The sequence below is a fragment of the Elephas maximus genome, chromosome 8 (assembly GCF_024166365.1).
Source record: "Elephas maximus indicus isolate mEleMax1 chromosome 8, mEleMax1 primary haplotype, whole genome shotgun sequence".
Lineage (NCBI taxonomy): Eukaryota > Metazoa > Chordata > Mammalia > Proboscidea > Elephantidae > Elephas > Elephas maximus.
In genome coordinates this window covers 44,438,251-44,459,604 of record NC_064826.1, presented here as the reverse complement: position 1 = coordinate 44,459,604, position 21,354 = coordinate 44,438,251, and the positions used below count along the sequence as shown (strand labels likewise).

General features: G+C 39.3%; 1 protein-coding gene across 9 annotated transcripts in view; it reads right to left on the bottom strand.

Annotated features, from left to right (window-relative positions):
* SRPK2 (SRSF protein kinase 2) overlaps positions 1-21,354 on the bottom strand; it is a 272,628-nt gene that overhangs the window by 69,732 nt on the left and 181,542 nt on the right. For all 9 annotated transcript variants that reach the window (XM_049894468.1, XM_049894471.1, XM_049894469.1 and 6 more), the window contains one exon: positions 6,922-7,073. In XM_049894468.1, the coding sequence (XP_049750425.1) occupies positions 6,922-7,073 (152 nt within the window). The remainder of the gene's footprint in view (positions 1-6,921; positions 7,074-21,354) is intronic.

The following is a 21,354-nucleotide window of genomic DNA, read 5'->3' as shown; positions in this document are numbered from 1 at the left end:
TATGTGATCAAATCACGCAGGTTCTTTTCTATCCTGCTTTGTTCAGGGTCCCCCCTCCCTTTTTTAAATTTCTATATCAAGTTTTAGTTTATTTAACGGACAAATTTCTCTTCCTCTTCCTCTATTTCTCCTCCACATTATTCTCCCAGAATACTTCTCAACCGAACCTTCTACCTTTTAGTGATTAGAGGTTAAAAGAAGACCTTTTTAAGGAAATGACATATGCGTTTTAGTATCAAGTAAGACCACAACTGTGATGAAACTGATGCCTGCAGAAATAATACAAGTGATAAAACTGTACAAGGTGCTAACTTACCTCAGAGAGATTTAGGAGAGCTACAAAATGGCTACCCTGAGGAGTCAGTCAGTGAAGGCCACCTGATAGAACAAAACAACATTCCTACTGTCACCACTTACTAGGCCCTAACAGCAGACACGTGCTGTGCAGTTCTGGAATGACTTTGGAAAACAAAGTAGTTCAAAGCTATTAATTCCCCTTACACTGAAAATCAGTCACACAAAAAGGTATGAAGGGAGGGGTCACTTCACCTAGTTATGGCTTTAGAGTTTTTAAAGGAATCGTACATGCCTTAGACGAGCAGACTTCAGACTCCATGTGCAGAAAAAGCACACAATAAACTTATTAAATACAAGAAGTCCTGAGTCCTACTCTCAGGGATTCTAACTCAGTTTACCAGTCACCCCTAGTGATTCCCACATAGGTGGTCCAAAGTTTATGCTTTGAAACACCGATAGCAGATAATAAAATATCCCCACAAGAAGAGGTTTTGCCGACACACAGAGGTATTGTGCTTAAACTCCTAAGGTAGGCATGTATTACACCTGGGTTTCTGGAAGTATCTGTTTACAGGCTGACCTTTGTCATTCCCTGGGCTTGGAAGTAGAAGTCTGAATAAACTGCACAGCCTGCCACTACAATTTCAGCACCAGGCAGGTGACCAGAGGTGACAGAAAATAAGACAAGACAGAAAGAGAGGGAAGTAGTACTGAAGGTTTCTTTTCAGGGGCTAGGGACGCAGGTCACCACACGTGAGGGAATTAGTGCACTAAGGAGACTGGTGTAAATGGAAGTAGCATGAAAGTGCAGATGCGAACACACATAACAGAGAACAACAGAACAAAAACAGGGCAGAAGAAACTAAAACTCATATTTATTAAGAGCCTTCTGTATATCAAGTAGTATCCCAGACACTTCACATTAATCCTCATAAAATCTTAGGTGATATTATTAACTCTATATTATAGGTGAAGAAACTAAAGCTTAGTAGGAAAGGAACTTGTCCAAGGTTACAGAGCTAGGAACCGACAAAGCCAGGTTTTGAAACCTGGTCTCTCAGGTGTGCAAGTTCATGATCCTCCTGGATTTAGAAGAGAGGTGAGAATAAGATGGACAGGAATAAATTGCTTATGAAGAAAGGAGAATCCCACTCCAAAGACGATGCTAAGGCAATAGACAGAAGGAGCCATTAACAACACTTTATACATATTAGGACTTTAAACAGGGGCATTTCCACTAAAATGGCTGGAGGTTCACAAGTTTTGAATAAGGGAAGATTTGGTAACAAGGTTTGATAAGGAGTTAAAATGTTAAGATACAAGGTGGCTGGTCATGAATGATGTAAAATTAACAGCTACCTACATGCTTACTGCAGCTGTTGCTGAGTAAGAGAATTCTAAGCGACTTTTCCCCCCTAAAAATTACCAGTGTATTTCCTAAACCAAAACAACCACACCAGTTGCCATCGAGTTGATTTCGAATCATAGCAACCCTACAGGACAAAACAGAACTGCCCTGGAGAGTTTCCAAGGAACACCTGGTGGATTCAAACTGCCAACCTTTTGGTTAGCAGCCATAGCACTTAATCACTACACCACCAGGGTTTCCTATAATGAACATGTTATTTCTCCTGTAATGAGGAAAAAAAGCATGTCTTTTGTTGCTGTTCACATTTTATTTTATTTTGGAAAAACTGACAAATGGGTGACAGGGCAGAGTGAAGTCAAAAGAAAACAGGAGCAAGTGACAGCAAGCAATCAAGACTTCTCAACAGACTAAGTAAAACCTACCCCTACACTGTGAAGAAGTCGCTGAGTGGTGCAAACAGTTAATGCACTTGGCTGCTAACCAAAAGTTTAGAGGTTTGAGTATAACCAGAGTATCTCTGAAGAAAGGCTGGGCGATCTACTTCCAAAAAATTAGCCACTGAAGATCCTATAGAACACAGTTCTCCTCTGACACACTGGGGTGTCATGAGTCAGAGCTGTCTCTACGTTTTGATAGACCGTGAAAGCCATCCTTCCCCTACCTCCTTCCTGGACCAATTCATTCCAAAAGCCATTAGGTGGGGCAAGAAACAAAGGATATGGAAGCACAAGCTAGATGAGCAGGGAAGGGGGGCAGGGTGTCAGAACAGCACTGGCAATGATGGTGACTCATTACATATAAGGAAATTATTTAAATAAGTAAACACATTGGGGATAATGAGGAACTACTCTCTCAATGTCAGCAAATTAGTTTACAAATGTGGAAAGTGAGAAAAATGGAATGAATCCTCTGCTTTTAGAGTAGAACTATATATATATATACATACATACATATAAAAAGTACATGTGATACATACATGTCCTAGCTCTGCCATAAGAGTTCTGGAAGCAGTGACATTCCAATAGTAACAAGAACACTTAATGACCAGATCTTGCTTTCTAAATACGCTTCTTCACTAGAAGTAACCAGGGCTCCTTACAGAAGGAGGTGATTCCTAGGCTGGGGAAAGTAAAAGATGAATTTGGAATATGTTATTGTACTTAAAAGTAAAGAAATGTTCAGAGAATCATAGGGATGTTACAAAAGAACACAGAGCCAATTTGAAGGGGCCTGTAATGGCCAAATTGCCATTGGTAGGGGTTATCAAGTCAATTTTGACTTATAGTGACACCAAGCAACAGAGTTGAACCATGCCATACAGTTTTCTTGGCTGTAATCTTTAAGGAAGCAGACTGCCAAAACTGATTATAACCCACTGGAGGGAAAAAAAAAAAAAGATCTTTCAGTCCACCTGAGAGAGGGAGGGAGATAAAAGAAGAGAGGGAAGGAGGGATAGAGGGAAAGAGAGGGAGGGAGGAAAGATCTATTGACAAGCAAGATATTTACATAGTCTCAAGTACCTCTAAACAAAATACTAAGGGAAAAACAGAACCCTGGCACGCACCATCTCCATTAAGTGATCGACATCAACAGTAATAGTATAAATCAAAATCATGTGCCACCTGATAGGATACAATGAGAAAAACATAGTACCCTTTCAGTAATATTTCAAATTGAGAGAGATTATAGAAAATAATTGGCCTATAATCTTCAATAATGCCAGAGTCATAAAAGTTATTAAAAAAAAAAAAAAAAAGACTACGGAACTGGTCAAAAGGTCAGTGGTTTGAACCCACTAGACATCTAAAGGAGAAAGATGTGGCAGTCTGCTTCCGTAAAAATATCAGCCTTGGAAACCTATGGGGCAGTTTTACTCTGTCCTAAACAGTTTGCTATAAGTCCGAATTGAGTCAATGGGAACGGGTTTTTAAATAGACAATACAAAAAAGTGTGATGCATGATCTTGCAATGAAGTCTTTCATATGAAGAACATTATTGGGCAACTGGCAAAACCTTTGGAAACCTGAGTGGCGTAGTGCTACGGCTGCTAACCTAAAGGTCACCAGTTCAAATCCGCCAAGCTCTCCTTGGAAACTCTATGGGGCAGTTCTACTCTGTCCTATATGGTTGCTATGAGTCGGAATTGACTTGATGGCAACAGGTTTGTTTGTTTGTTTTGGTTTGGCAAAACCTTAACGGAGTCTGAGGTTTAGATGGTAGTAATATAAAAATGTCTACTTCCCAATGTTGATGGTTGTATTGTGGTTATATTGGACAATGTCCTTGACTGAAGGTGAAGCACTCTATTAGTCAGTGGCAATGAAGCATCATGAATTTACTCTCAATTGGCTCTGGGGGAAAAGGTTTTTTATTCATGGGGCGGGGGGGAAGGAGGTGGGGATCAAGGCCACTGTTCTTATCCCAGACATAACCAATCAATTCCTTGAACTCCTGTAAACAACTTAGGTTCTTTATCTTAGACAAACCGATATGGTCTACATCACAAAAGTCACAGAACAAGGTGATACTGTGTGGTTTAAAATCAGGAAAGGTTTGTGTCAGGGTTGTATCCTTTACCATACTTATTCAGTCTGTATGCTGAGCAAATAATCCGAGACGCTGGACTTATATGAAGACGAACATGGCATGAGGGTTGGAGGGAGACTCATTAACAACCCGCATTATGCAAATGACACAAGCTTACATGCTGAAAGTGAAGAGAACTTGAAGCACTTAATGATGAAGATCAAAGACTAAAGCCTTCAATATGGATTACACCTCAACATAAGGAAAACAAAAACCTTCACAACTAGACCAATAAGCAATGTCTTCACAACTAGACCAATAAGGAACATCACTATAAATGGAGAAATTATTGAAGTAGTCAAGGATTTCTTTTTACTTGGATCCACATTCAATGGCCAAGGAAACAGGAGCCAAGAAATCAAACGACATATTGCATTGGGCAAATCTGCTGCAAAAGGCCCCTTTAAAGTGTTAAAAAGCAAAGATATCACCTTGAGGACTAAAGTGTGCCTGACCCAAGCCATGGTATTTTCAACCACCTCATATGCATGAGAAAGCTGGACAATGAATAGGGAAGACCAAGGAACAATTGGTGCCTTTGAATTATGGTGCTGGAGAAGAATATTGAATATTCCGTGGACTGCCAAAAGAAGACCCAATCTGTCTTGGAAAAAGTACAACCAGAATGCTCCTCAGAAGTAAGGATGGCGAGACTTCATCTCACGTACTTTGGACATGTGATCAAGAGGAACCAGTTCCTGGAGAAAGACATCATGCTGGGTAAAGTAGGAAGGCAGTGAAAGCGTGGAAGACCCTCAAGAGATGCACAGACACAGTGACTGCCAACAATGGGGTCAAGCATAGCAACGATTGTGAGGATAGCACAGGACCAGGCCGTGTTCTGTTCTGTTTTACATGGTATCGTTATGAGTGAGAACTGAACCAATGGCACCTAACAACACACCACAAAATTCACCGTATCAAGTATCTGTCACATGTACTGTTGACTAGAGGTACAAGTTACTTAATGAATTTAGGAGTGAAAGTGTGTATATGTAGGTTTGAGAAGCATACCATCTGTAATATACCATACTAAGGCTGACTTGAATATGCTAAAATGTCTATAGAGTTTAGTGATGGTTACCTAGAATCAACCCTGACTTGTGGAATCTTATTCATAGCCCACATGTGGGGTTGGAGTTTTTACCATGCTGGTCCCAGAGGCGTTAAGGGAATGAGCATACTGGTTACATCTACCGACCCGCATACCACAGAGCAAGGTGTGGGGCAGACAGTTCTGATCCCATAATGGTGGAGCCTACTGGCGGAAGGGAATAGCTTTTGAAGAACGGTTCGTTCAGACTGTCCTCATGTTCTTGTCTCAGCAACAAAATCAAAAGACAATACCTTACATTTCTTCTTCAGATATCTTAATTCTAAGCCAAGGAATGCAGATTAAGAGAGAGGATAAGACGCATCTTCTTTTCACCTTTCCGAACTGTCTCTGTATCTTCTTTAATTTTTTCTTTCCATATTAGGCAGCAGAGACCTTCAGGGTCATAATCACTGCTCATACAAATGCTACACAAGATCCACATTCCCTTTTCTAAGGAAAACACTGATTCTATGTGTCTGCACCCACACCTATGGAGAACTGGGTTAGAATAAAAGATTTGAGAAGATTGGTTCTTAAACTTTCATAGCAGAATAACTTTCTTGTGCTCTTAGCTGGTAGTAAAAAAGTAGGTACACTGTCCTTTAACAAACATACAAATCTACTCACTAGATAAATTATAAATTACTAAGATACTATAAAGCCAAATATTTACTTAATCTTTCATGGCCTGAAACTGGCAGTCTGCTTCCCAAAGATCACAGCCTTGACAACCCTATGGAGCAGTTCTACACTGCATACATGGGGCCACCACGACTTGGAATCAACTCGAGGACAACTAACAACAGTCAAAAGTATGCTGTCTGGATCATATTGTTGTCAATACTCCTCATACAACATGCTGGCACTCTAGAGTTAAAACTTAATACATGCTCTTGGTCTTTACAAAGCACCAGTACAAGAACTTTCCCCTTGAACAATTTCTGTCTTCTGTGAAATCACTGCTGAACACATAATCTACTATGTCACACAACAGCAGGACCCACAGAATGCCTTACCCAGAGTACAATATCCCAGGAAAAAGTCTGTCTCTGTAAACAAATTTGCATGCTTTCTTTCCACAGACAATGAACACTACGTAATTCAATGCTATACAGAGAAAGTAATGTTTCCTTTAGCCTTAGCAGCCAGAAAACTTAAAGCCAAATAAATACAGTGCATAACTGTTACAATTAGCTCCTCTCAAGAGTCTGGTACTTCCTATTCTCTATGCTCTTCTTAAATGGTTTATTATGTTTTTATCCTTAATTTCTCTGTTTTATACTATCTTTAATTCTATCAGCAGATTTAAATCCTTTCGAAAGTACCAGAGGTATGTAAATATGTATATAATTTCCATCTCTTACGTTTTTCTACCTCTTATCTTTCTCTGACATTTTCCAGTATCATTCTATATTAAGTGATCTAAGAATTTAAACTGAGATTGCCACAAGGAGGCTAATTTAATAAAGACCATGCAGTTTCCATCATTAACTTCCTTTGTCCACTCCAACAAATCACTAGGAAGTCCAGTGGGAAAGACAACTACCATACTGCTGTAGGCTCAGCATCTCACCTTTGCAGTAGTCTGCAGGGTCTTCTTGCTCTTCATCGTCTGATCCCAGAATCTCCTCCTCTGGCTCTGGGGGTGTGGGGTCTGGCAGAGGTGGCGGTGGTGGCGGTGGTGGTGGTGGAGGAACTAAGGGAGCTTTCTGTTGAGGCTCTGGCCTGAAACAGTGGTAAGAAAATTCCTATTAGAAGTAAATCTTACATTATGTGCACACTTGAGAGTCTCTTAATATGGGAAAAAATTAATCCTGACACGCTTTACCTCTATTCCCCAAGGAATATTTTTGCAGGTATCTTTTCGCTCAGAGTTTCAGTATTTCTTAAGTCCTGCCAATGTCATAAAACTTAGTGAAATGAAGGAGTAGCTTATGTTGTAAAGCCATATTATTCAGAAAACATCCCACAGAGATTCTGAAAGGACAGGTGCAAGCAGCGCTCAAATTGAACAAACAGAGGTTAGGTTCCCAGAATAACTCATAAAAACCTCATTAATATATATTATAGCTGAAGTATAATTATTCTCATTAACGAATTCTGGTATCTATAAACCTTGCTTAGCAAGTACACTGCCCAAAACTAGAAATAAATCCACTGACAGCCAAATACATATTCAGTCCAAACACTGGTGCAATGCTTTGCAATGGTCATTTCTAACTGTCTCCAAAAGGTTCAATGATGTATTTAGTATACTCTTTTTCAAAGGGTAACCCCCCAAAAACCAAACCCAGTGCCGTCGAGTAGATTCCAACTCATAGCGACCCTATAGGACAGAACAGAACTGCCCCATAGAGTTTCCAAGGAGAGCCTGGTGGATTCAAACTGCCAGCCCCACTTAACCACTACGCCACCAGGGTTCCCTTTTCAAAGGGTAGGGAAACACAAAATATTAAAAAAAAAAAAAAAAAAAGAGAGAGTTTAAGAGCTTAAAGATCATGCTTTGAGAGCTTAAAACTCATCCTGTTTCCTTCAGATTATCTAGAATAACTCACACATTAAACACGTTTGCTTAGAAGTAAAGCACTTGTAGTACGGTTCTACAAAAATCAAGGTTCTACTTACTGTAAGACTTAACTCTATTTCTAACCACGTACCAAAGCAGAAATCTGAACCTCGGGTTTCAACCTAGATGTGAGAAATACATCTCTTTGCTAAGCTGCCCTGACAGTGGGACCACCATTGCCCTCCCTGATCTGACCACAGCTGTTTGGGTGAAGAGTGGGGAGGGAACAGATATTGACTGGCAGGGGCAAGGGGGTTTAGGTGGTGGAAATGTTTCTCAGAAGCAAGATCAGTAGGGTAAGGTGGTAGTCCCTAGTCATGGGGAGTAAGTAAAATCCAAGTGGCAGTGGTGTGATTGAAAAGTGAAATTTTTTGCCTGCCTGAGGTACATTCTCCCCTGCTAGCAGCACCTGGATTTCCTTTTGGGACACTGCTACTCCCTCCATTACAGAAGGCTGATTCCAGATCCCTTCTTCTCTCACCCTACTACAGCCTAAAGGTAAGCAGCCAGAGCTCACTCTTCAGCCCCAGATTGTTGAGGTCATCTGTCCAAGGGTGCAAACTCATGGCTTCTCTTCAGAGACAGGTGCAGGTGAGCTGCCATGACTGTGCCCCTTGTTAAGATGGAATTCTACATTCCTGCCCATTCTGAGAGCCCCTATATAGGCTTTCCAATACATTACCATTAGCGTAAGTTAGCCACTGCTCATTTCTGTGCCTTGCTACCAAAAATCCAAACTGCCACAATCAAGGAATACAGTGAGGGACGAAGGCAGCAGAAAACGACGGGGGTCATGAGGAAGGGATGGTGATCACACACAATAATTAACCTTTAAAGTCAAACGCTAGCAATTATAACTGCTTTTAGCAGGACAACTAAAGAACGTTTATGAGCTGAAAAATGACTTCTGTTGGTTTCTACTTGCCAGAATTTATGAAGACTGAAAGCTACAGCTCCTTGGGTGACAGACATTAGAAGCGTGGTGGTGATAAAATTCTGAGTTAACCTTTCCTCATGATGGAACACCGAAATGGAGTAATCACAACCAAACACCCACATCATTTCCAAAATACATCCAAAAATTCTGACGGACCTTATGGTACTGCAGTAATCATTTCTGGCTTTCTGGCAGCAGTGCAAATGCTCATTTTCTTTTCAATAGACTGGTCCTTAGTGAAAACAGAATGGTCTTGGGTCACAGGGTTTGAGAGTACTGAAGACGGGATGGCAGGAAATACAACAGTTTCCCACTTCCCCAGAGGGAAGAAAAAATTAAAGACAATTTGGGAAAAGACACAGAGGATTCACTCTTGAGGGGTGAGGGCAGAATATTCCTATTTGACAAATTTGCCCAATCCGAAATACCTTGAAAGTTAGCTGTTTCTTCCTAACTTAGAAATCTTACATAGAAAAAGAGAGTATGTTCTCTAAATTGAAAACACATTATATCCACTACAGAAACTAAACCCACTGCCATTGAATTGGTTCTGACTCATAACAACCCTACAGGACAGAATACAAAAGCCACAGGGTTTCCAAGGAGCAGCTGATGGGTTCAAACTGCCGACCTTTTAGTTAGTAGCCATAGCTCTTAAGTACTGCGCCACCAGGGCTTCACTATAGAAACTACTTTACATTTAATGAGAAGAAAATAAATGGAGGACATTATTCCACTAGGGCAGGGTTTCTCAACCTCAGCTAGATAATTCTGTCTTTGTGAGGGCTGTTTTGTGCATTGTAGGATGTTTAGCTGTATCTCTGTCCTCTACCCACTAGATGCCAGTAGCATCATCCAGTTGTGCCCATCAAAACAGTCTCCAGGCATTGAAAATGTCCCCTGAGAAGCAAAATAATCCCCAGTTGAGAACCACTGCATTAGTAGTATTTCCTACATACAGCATTGCCTCAATCGAGTAGATTGTGTCTATTGTAAGGAAGAAGAGAGTCTAATTTCCAGGGGCCCATTTTCTCTCACTTTAGAGGCTCAGACACCATCATTGTAACATGGGTCTCACTCATTCTTTACCCATTTGGGGAGCTGTCCACATCTCCTACAGAACTCTCATACTCTCTGGTCCAAGTAAGTAGGCATTTCTCATCCCTCCAGGGATGAGAAATGCCTACTTACTTGGACCAGAGAGTATGAGAGTTCTGTAGGAGAACATACAGAACATATGAGAGTCGAACATACAGACACAGAAGACTCAAAAGCCTGCTTTCCAAGTTAAAGAGATAAGTCAGGGTACCCTAAAGTGGAGAGGAAGTTGAACAATGTTGATGTAATATTTCAACTGGCTATTGAACCAAAAACATCTAGAACTGTGCTCTCCAATATGGTAGCCACTGGCTACATGTGAATACCGAGCACTTGAAATACGGCTAGTCCAAATTGAGGTGCTGCCAGTGTATAATACATACTAGATTTGTAAGACTTAGTATGAAAAAAGGAATACAAAATATTTCATTAATAGTTTCCATACTTATTATAATAAAATTACGATATTTTGAATGCTGTATTCAATAAATTTTATTATTAAAATTAATTTCACCTGATTCTCTCATTTTTAATGTGACTACTAGAACATTTGAAATTCAAATGTGGCTCACATTATATTTCTACTGAATAGCACTGCTATAGACCCTTCATGAAATTCACCCTTATACAAGATGGGCAGCCCAGCCTCACATTCAGAGATTCCTGGTTACACAAGTGATTACTATTTTTTCTAAGTCTTCTCTTAGCGTCTTGCTTCACATCAATTATCACCAACTCTCAATTCATTCATCACAGGAAGTCTCTTCAGTATAATACACTCGCCCAGTGCGAGAGTCCCAATCATTAATTCTTTTTCATTCCACCCATTCTTGTTACTGCCTACCAAGTATGAAGAATACAGGCAAATTTCTTCCAGGGCAGATGTTATGGGAGGGAGAAGTTTGAAACACTGCCTTAAGGCTGGCATCTTTCAAAATGGTTTCTGTACAAATCTCAATTGTCTAAAAGACCAAGAGGTGACAGGTATATACTCATGAAGTAGATCAAGAGATTAAAAATGAAAAATAAACTAATAAAATAAATGGGGGTGGGCAGGAAGGGACCATACACATTTCTGACAAGAATGCCGAGACAAGTAAATGAAGAAATAACAGTATTTTTAATAAATGGTGATAAGACAAATATGCACATGCAAAAAAAAAAAAAAAAGTAGGCCCTACCTCATACATACATAAAAATTAACCTAAATTAAAAACCTTTAATAGATAAACTATAAAATATCCAGGAGGAGGAGGAAAAAAAAATACAAGTAAATCTCTGTAACCTTTGGTTAGACAATGGTTTCTTAGATACGACACCAAAAGCATAAATGATATAAATAAATAAATAAATGGAAATATTTGCAAATCATATAACTTACAAAGGGCATGTATCTAGAATATATAAAAAAACGCTTACAAATCAAAAATAAAAAGAACAACCCAATTAAAAAATGGGCAAAGGGTGTGAATATACATCTCACCAAAGAAGATTTACAAATGGTGATAAGCAGAGGAAAAAATGATCAACATCATTAGTCACCAGGGAAATGGAAATCAAAACCCCAATGAGCTATCACGTCACACCAACTAGGATTGCTATAATCAAAAAGACAGATAATAACAAGTATTAGCAAGGATGGAGAAACTGGAACCCTTACACACATTGCTGATGGGAATATAAAATGGCACAGCAATTTGGACAACAGTTTGGCAGTTTCTCAAAAATTTAAACACAGAATTACCATATGACCTAGCAATTCTACTCTAAGTATGTACCAAGATTTGAAAACTATACTCATACAAAAACTTGTGCATGAATGTTCATAGCAACATTATTCACAGTAGACAAAAAGTGGAAGCAACCTAAATGTCCATCAATTGATGAACCGTTAAATAAAATGTGGTGTATCTTTACAATGAAATATAATTCGCAAAAAAAAAAAGAAATAAAATATTGATACATGCTACAACATGGATGATTCTTGAAAACATCGCTAAGTGTCAGATGTCCAAAATGGGCAAATTTAGAGAGACAGAGAATAGATTAGTGGTTAACTAGGGTAGAAAAAAAAAAAATTTTTTTTTTTTTAGGGTTTAGGGAAGAAAGGAAGGAAATAGGGATTGACTGCTAATGCGTACACGGTTTCTTTTAAGGGTTTCTTTTAAGAAGGATGAAAACTTTCTAAAACTAGACTGTGGTGATGGTTGCACGGCCCTGTGAACATAATAAAATACACTGACCTGTATGGTATATAAATTATATCAAAAGCTGTTAAAAAAAAAAAAAACCCTGATATCTATATAATACCTTTTAATGTACAACTTTATACCTTTATAAAGTATATTCTTCCAAGAAGAATTAGAAACATCAACATTTAGATTTAAGCCATATGTATGTACTCCAGCCCCATTCACAGTGAAAAGCAATATGTAGTTTTTAAAAAGTACATTGAGATTCTGTTTAATAGTCCAAACTTTACACAAAGCACTAATTTAAGATCATGTTTTCAAGTAACATAATATAATGTACCACTTCAGAAACCGGCATAAAAAAGTTAGAAAGCAAAATGCCAACTTTATCACAAAGAACACTATTTTTTTTAGCCCTCAGAAAACCCAAGAGGATATTCTAATCATTACTTCAAATAGGGCCACAATAGAAACACACTTAAAATTAGTTTTTCTTTAAATATACTAAAATTATTTTCTCATATTTAAAACTTAATTTTCTATCTACTTCATATTACATTTCACAACACACTTTATCAGAAAAGGGAGGAAAAACTGAACAATCCTAGCACAACGCATGCATCACCTGCTCTAAATTGCCATGGTAACCAGATAGGAGTTTGGATTTTCTTCCAGCTGCTACTGTATATTCTTCTGAGCAGAGAAAAGGACAAGTACACCTTAACAGAAAAAGAAGCCCTTTTCTTTGTTATCAGGCTAGATGGAGACTGATAACAATTTCAGAAATGTAATTAATCTTTAGCCAAAGCATAAATAAAAGGATTTTCAAATGAATTTCCTCACGTAATATTTAGGGGTGTTCACATAAAGTAAAATTTCTTTCCTTTCCTTTCCTCCCTATGCCCACCCACAGGTCTGAAATCCTCTTTGTCCCTCTCTCCCTCTCAAGCTCCCCTCTCTTGGTGATAACTGTTAGCCTGAGAAACATGCAACCTGGAATTTCTACTTAAGGACAGAACCAATCAATATACACTTCCGTTCAAAATAGCTTATCTAAAACAGCTTTAATGCTGGGCAAAGTCACTGCTGGGGGAAAAGCCAAAATGATTTCATGTATTCCTGAGAAATTCTAAAGTTAGTGTAAAGCAAACCTAAATGTGCAATGTCTACTATGGTAGGCAGAATTCTAAGGTGAGCTCCCCCCACCCGCCCCGCCAATGACCTTCATCCTTATATAGTAAGAGTACGGGTAGATCCTGTAAACATAAGGTGATATACCTCCAATAATTATGCAATGTTACACAGAAAAAGAAAAAAAAAAAAAAAAAAGGGAGACTATCAACTGGGTGAAGCCCTGGTGGTGCAGTGGTTAAGAGTCAGGCTGCTAACCAAAAAGTTCAGAAGTTCAAATCTACCAGCTGCTCCTTGGAAACCCTACGGGACGCTATGAGTTGGAATCGACTTGACAGCAATGGGTTGGTTTTTTTGGCTATTAATTTGGTGAGCCTGACCTAATCAACTGAGTCCTTTAAAATCAGAAGGTTTTCTCTGGCTGATCATAGAAGAAGAAGAAACACACTCCATCTGGCCTGGAAGAAAGCAAAAATTCACGTTGTGACCTGCTCATTAAGTACATATATCAATGAACTGCAGGTGGCTCTAGAAGCTGAGTCGTCCCCAGTAAACAGCCAGCAGAATAGTCTCAGCTGACACCTTGATTTCATTGTAACAAATGTACCACATCAATGCAGGATGTTAATAAAAGCAGGGAAGTAGAGGGCAGAAGGGGAGGATATATAGTAACTCTATGTACTTTTCTCAATTTTTCTGTAAACCTAAAACTGCTCTAAAATAATAAAGTCCTTTTTTTCTTTTTAAAGTTACTAAAGATGTAATTAAATCAAACCTGGTTCCCAACTAATTCATATCTTAGATGACAAATGAGTTATTGTTTTAAATATTCCATTGCTACATCACCTACAACATACCACTACCACTACTGATATCTTATAAAATATTTGTGGGACCTGGCAAAAAATTCTATTAGTAGTGAAGTGGAGAAAGAAAACTGAGAGAAAAACACGGAAGCATTCAAAGGCAAAAACATTCACTGAGCCCATAAATACTCAGAAAGTGGCTACCAACTAACTATTTATTAGGAAGTGTGCCAGGGACACAAAGGAATCCCACTCTAAGGGATTTATAGCATAGTCTACCAGTCGCCATCAAGTCGATTCCAAATCATAGAGACCCCATGTATGTCAGAGCAGAACAATGCTCCACAGGGTTTTCAATGTCTGATTTTTCAGAAATAGGTCAGCTTTATTCCAATTACAATCTACTAAAAGAAGAAAAATGTAATCAACTGTTCAGGGTATTGTTATGAAAGGTTAAGTGGCAGACTGCTGAGTCAGAAACAAGTGCATGCTAGAGGTAACCTACGAGCTAAGATTTAATAGACTGACCAGACTGGGGCAGAGAGTCAGGGAAGGTCCAAGGCCCAAAAAGCACAAAGGCCTAAAATGGCCTGGTATGGCTGGAGATAGGCAACAGGTTAGGCAGCAGTCGGGACACAGTGGGAACAATCCACAGCTTGAAGGAGTTTGGGCTCTACCCATGAGGCAATAAAGAGAGATTGAAACGTGATTTAAGAAGCAAAGATTTGGTTTCTGCAAAGAACATTATGAAATCAATGTGTAGAATGGATACAAACGATAGAAGCCAGAGTAAAGAAATTACTGAGGAAAATGTTGGGATTGTTAGTCCAGGGAAGAGATGATACAAACCCTGAACTCAGAAGTTGGTAATTTATTTGCTGAAGGTAGATGATTGTCTTTGAGACTTATGGTAGTTTAAGAATGTTAAGGAGCCCTGGTGGTACAGTGGTTAAGTGCTCGGTGGTACAAACCCACAGAAGAAAGATGTGACAGTCTGTTTCCATAAAGATTCAGTCCTAGAAACCCTATGAGACAGTTCTCCTCTGTCCCATAGGGTCTCTATGAATCAGAATTCGACCCAACAGCAATGGGTTTTGTTTGTTTTGTTTTGGGGGGAGGGGAGGCTACGAGAATTTTACCTTTCACTTTCATTTAGATAAGAAACTAGAGAAGGAAGAGGTTTAGAGAAAAACAACTTCTGTTTTAGCTTATCTGAGTTTGAGCAACATGTGGGACATCCAGTAGTGTAGAAATATAGTAGTCTGCTTGGTATGCAGGATCCATGGCTAAAAATGAATGATTTGGGCTACAAAGAGAAACAGAGGCGATGAGCATGTGGCCAGTAACACAGCCCAGTTCAGGTCAATGTTCACAGTTAACTAAAGCTACCAACAGAATCCAAAATTGCTGGATCATGATCTATGCGCAATGACTCATAATCACCAAAATAAATGTTGAACTTCAAATACAGATTTTTAGAAAATAAGCATGTATAAAAGCCTCATATAAGCCTATTTTGGGCTAGGATGAGATACACATATAAGAGATACCAAACCAGGGACGCTTATGCTTTTCTAAAAACTCTCCAGACAAAGTGAAGCAGCTCAGTCCAGAGTAGACTGCTACAAAAAATAGTTTCCTGAGATCTATACTGGACAAAACTTACCATAACCACTAATGACTGCTTCATCTAACTCAGGAAATGATGAAAGATGTACACTTTGGTCAAGGCTTCTGCAAACCTACACATATTTTCATCTAAAGGCATCTACAAATACTAAAATCGAATGAATCAACAAAATTCAAGCGCAGTCAACTTTCTATCCTTAAGGTAGTTTAGAACAAAAAGAAATAAATGAAATCCCTTCACAGACCTGTTTTATAGAATACAGTAGCCACTAGCCAAGCTAATTTAAACTAAATAAATTTTAAAATTCAGTTCTTCAGTCACTCTGTTGTTGTTAGGTACAGCTGAATCAGTTCTGACTCATAGCAACCCTACGTATGGCAGAACAAAACACTACCCAGTCCTATATCATCGGCACAATCCTTGTTATGCTTGAGCCCATAGTTGCAGCCACTGTGTCAATCCATCTCATCAAGGGTCTTCCCCTTTTCTGCTGACCCTCTACTTTACCAAGCATGATATCCTTCTCAAAGGACTGATTCCTCCTGATAACATGTCCCAAGTATGTGAGATGAAGTCTCGCCATCCTCGCTTCTAAGAAGCATTCTGGCTGTACTTCTTCCAAGACAGATTAATTCTTTCTTCTGGCAATCCATGGTATAGTCAATATTCTTCACCAATACCACAAGTCAAAGGTGTCAATTCTTCTTTGGTCTTCCTTATTCATCATCCAGCTTTCCCATACATTATGAGGCAACTGACACCACCATGACTTGGGTCAGTCGCACCTTAGACTTGAAGGTGACACCTTTGTTTTTTTTAACACTTAAAAGAAGACTTTTTGCAGCAGATTTGCCCAATGCAATGAGTTGTTTGATTTCTCGACTGCTGTTTCCCTGGGTGTTGATGGTGGATCCACTCTAGCCCCACTTGAAGTGATCAATAGCCACATGTGGCTGGTGGCTACAGCAGTGGCAAGTGCAGGCACAGAACATTTCCATCATCAGAAAGATCTACTGGACAATAGTGTTCGAGGCAATTATTCAACAACATAAATTTCTTCCAGTATATAAATGTTTTTAATAAGTAATAAAACAATCTGAAAAAAACTTCTACCACTTTATATATAGCCCTCTATTGGAAGTTTTTAAATAAGCAGTAAAATGATAAATAAGGTATATACATTTTAAATTTCACAGATGATTCCAGCTTATCTAAATACCATTGGCTCAGTACATTTCCTTATTAGAATTCATCCTAGAGATATACTTTGGCAATGTCTATAAAAACGATACATTAAAACCTAAATATCCATCAATAGGGGATCTGTTACAAATTATGATTAATTATGGTACACCCCTACAATAAAACTCCGCCAAAAAGAATGAGCTAAATGAAACAAAGAAAACAATCCCATTTACAGTAGCATCAAAATTAATAAAATACTTAGAAATGAATTGAAAAGAAGTTCAAAGGAAGTCCACATAAAACTTGTACACAAATATTCAAAGCAGTATCATTCGTAATAGCCAAAAAGTACAAACAACCCAAATGTCCATTAACTGATGAATAAAACCTGGCATATCCATACAATGGAATATCATTCCTCTCGACGGCACTGGGTTTTTTTTTTTTTTTTTTTAAATAAAAAGAATGAAGTACTGAAACATGCTACTACATGGATGACCCTCAAGAGCATTATAAGTCAAAAGAACGTAGACACAAAAGACCACATTCCATGTACATGTAATGCCCCAAATAGGCAAATCTGTACAGACAAAAAGTTTATCAGTGGCTTCCTAAGGTTTAGAGGGTAGCCAAAAATGGAGGCTACTACTAAAGTATCTGTGGTTTCTTTTTAGCACAATGAATATGCTCAAAAATTTGGTGAGTGTGATGGTTATACAACTCTGTAAATACACTGAAAAACCACTGAATCATACACTTTAAATGAGTAAACCATATGGTAAGTAAATCGTCTCACATTGAAAAGTTGTTATAAAAAAGACTGAGGCAACTCCTATGTACTCATATGGAGGGTATATCACTGATTAATTAAAAAAAGGTACAGAACATTATATATGGCGTGTATCATTTGTTTCAGACACAAGTGTTGAACTTATGTTCATAGAAAGACTCTGGACAGAGCAACAAGAAACTGTCAAAAACAGCACTCTCAGAAACATGGTCCTAGTGACCAGGACAGAAGCTAACTTTTCATTCTTTATAAGCCTTTCATACCTTTTCAAATTCATACATATGCATTAGAAGAAATTACTAATTATTTTTCATAAAAGCTGGAAAGAAAGATAATGAAAGAAAAAGCAGATTATGGAACAGTAGTTCCACTCTATGTATCTAAGGTGAATCTACTAAGGAACAACAAAGTAAACTGTCCAGGGTGTGGGCAAGTTATGCCTAAGTCTATCTTAGGGCTGGAGAGTTGGTATAAAGGCCAAAGTCCAAATGACGTATAGTTTTTTAGTAGAAGGCTATGGGATGCGATTAACTACCTGTTCCATTCTTAAAAATCCAAGAGAAACTGAGGCAGTGACAACATCTGTGGGCCTCCAATTAAAGCTGGAGTCCCTAGGTGGCGCAAAAAATTAAGTGCTTGACTAACAACTGCAAAGTTGATGGTTCAATTCCACCAAGAGGTACCTCAGAAAACAGGCCTCCAGCGCCAGACTTATTGGTCTGACAGAGTATGGACCCCGGACACCCATTTAACTCAGTACTAAAGTTACTCCTGAGATTCACCTTCACCCAAAGATTAGAGTGGCTCATGGAACAAACAATAACATGCATAGCTCAAACATGTATATGAGAATAAATGGGCACACCAGCCCAACAGCAAGGACAAGAAGGCAGGAGGGGATATAAACTGGACAATTGGAAATGGGGAACCCAGAGTCAAGAAGGGGAGACTGTTGACACATCGCAGGGTTGGCAACCAATGTCACCAAACAATATGTGTATAAACTGTTTAATGAAAAACTAATTTGGTCTGTAAACCTTCATCTAAAGCACAATTAAAAAAGGGGGGGGGGGGGTGCCAGTCATGGCCAAGATGGCAGAGTAGTCAGATGCTTCCTGTGGCCCCTCTTACAACAAAGACCTGAAAAATCAAATGAATCGATTATATGTGACAATCGAAGAGCCCTGAACATCAAAGACAAAGTTGAGGAGTCTGACTGAGCAGCAAGGGGAGGGAGAGACAGTTCAGAAGCTGTGAGAATTTGCCAGACCTGGCCAGGCTGGCACCCTGCAGGCTGAATCAGCCGGCACCCATAAGCTGAGGGGAAACAACAGCACTCCGGATGCATTTTCCACACTGGGGGAGGCCAAGCGGCAGTGAGTCTGCGCAAGCCAAGTACAAGCATCTAACCTGCCACATGGGATCAAAAAAAACCCTTCCTCCTCTGGGAAATCCCTCTCTCCCATTCACTTGCACCCTCTCCACTCCACTCTGGTCAGCCATTACCGAAGTGGGACCCACCAGACACCCCACGCCATTACCCCAGCTTTAGAGAGGAAACAAATTAACAAATAAATAACAAACGGGAAAAAATAGTTTGCCAGCTCCCCCAAAACCAGGACTTTACAGCAGGCACAATCCCTTTGCCTAGGCACAGACATAAGGGGTCCATGGACTTTGAATGTCTTTCACCGCTGCCTAGACCTATGTGGGCCCGTTTCAACAACCTAGCCGTCATTTAGCATAGTAAAACAGGGTACATGCCTGAGGCCTATTTTCAACTCTAACAGCTAAGGGTGACTGGCAGACTCATGCCATTTGACACTGCCCTACCCATTAAGCAGGGTTCTCACCTCCCCACATCAGGGGTCTGAGGACTGGTGGCTCCACCCAATCCACCTAGCCACCCAAGACAGGGGTCTGAGAATAAGTGGTGTCTCCTAGTCCTTACAACCAATAGCACTGGATGCCCAAAGTCTGGTTACAAAACCCACAAACCTACATGCTCCAGGGCACAGGGACACACCTTCCACCCAGGTATTCAGGGGCAGCCATCAGCCCCCTACCTTGCTCAACATATAACCCCCCTACTGCACCAGATATCTGTGCGCGCTCCAATCACCTGTACATAGCCCTGCCGGTATAGGACTGTAGGTAAGAGCCTGCACCACACACACAGTGACTGACGACCTGGACTCCTGCACTGAATCTACACAAGAAAAGTAAACAGACTCCTGGGCTCACATACCCACTAGCAGCTTTATCCACTTAGTGACAGGACGTGAGAGCTTCAAAGATGCCAATAATCAAAGTAGCTCACAGGACCAGCCTATTTAGGCATATCAAAACAAAATGATAAGCTAGGACTCAGTAAGCAAACATAAAATATAGTAACTTATTGATGGCTCACACACAATAGTCAATATCAAATCACATAAACAGGCAGATCGTGATGGCTTCCACAAGTGACCAAAACAAAGAACCAAGAAATCACCTGCACGAAGAGAAAACCTAGCAATTATCAGAAGTAGGATTCAAAAGATTAATACATAGAGCTCTTCAAGAGATCAGGAACGAGACTGGGCAAGGTTCAGACCAAGCAAAGGAACAGATAAAACAACAAAGGAACTTAAGAAGGTTATACAAGAGCATAATGACAAATTTAACAGGTTGCAAGAATACACAGAGAGACAGCAAACAGAAATCCAAAAGATTAACAATAAAATTTCAGAATTAATCAACTCAATAGGAAGTTAGAGGAGCAGAATTTGGGTAAAGAAAGTCAGAATTAGCAAGACTGAAGACAAAGCACTTGACACCAATTTATTTGCAGAAAATGAGATTAAAGATTTTTTTTTTTTTAATGAAGAAATCCTAAGAGTTATGTGGTATCCTATCAAGAGGAATAACCTAGAAGTGATTGGAGTACCAGAATGGGGGGGGGGGGAGGGGCGCCACAGAAAATACAGAGAGAACTGTTGATGCCTTGTTGGCAGAAAACTTGCCTGATTTTGTGAAAGACGAGAACGTATCTATCCAAGAAGCTCATCAAACCCCACATAGGGTAGATCACAGAAGAAAGTCACCCAGACATACTATAATGAAACTTGCCAAAGGAGAGAATTCTAAGAGAGTCTAGGGAATAAATGAAAGTCACCTACAAAAGAGAGTCAATAAGACTAAACTCTGACTACACATCAGAAACTATGCAGGCAAGAAGGCAATGGGATGACATGTATAAAGCCTCGAAGGAAAAAAACTGCCAGCCAAGAACTATATATCCAGCAAAACTGTCTCTCAAATATGACGGCATATTAGGGCATTTCCAGATAAACAGAACTCAAGTGAATTTGTAAAAGCCAAACCAAAATTACAAGATACACTAAAGGGAGTCTTCCAGTTAGAGAATCTATAACATCAAATAACATCCCAAGACTAGAACAGAAGACAGAACTACCAGATATCAGCCTAGGTAAGGAAGTCACAAAAATAAATCAAAGCCAAAACAATGAAAATAGGGAAACAGAGACATCAATATGTAAAAGATGACAATATTAAAACAAAAAACAGGAACTAAATAATAAGGAGTAAGTCAAAGTGGTATAAAGAAATAAAAGACTGGATTTACGTACCCAACAACAGAGCTCCAAAATACATAAAACAAACTCTTT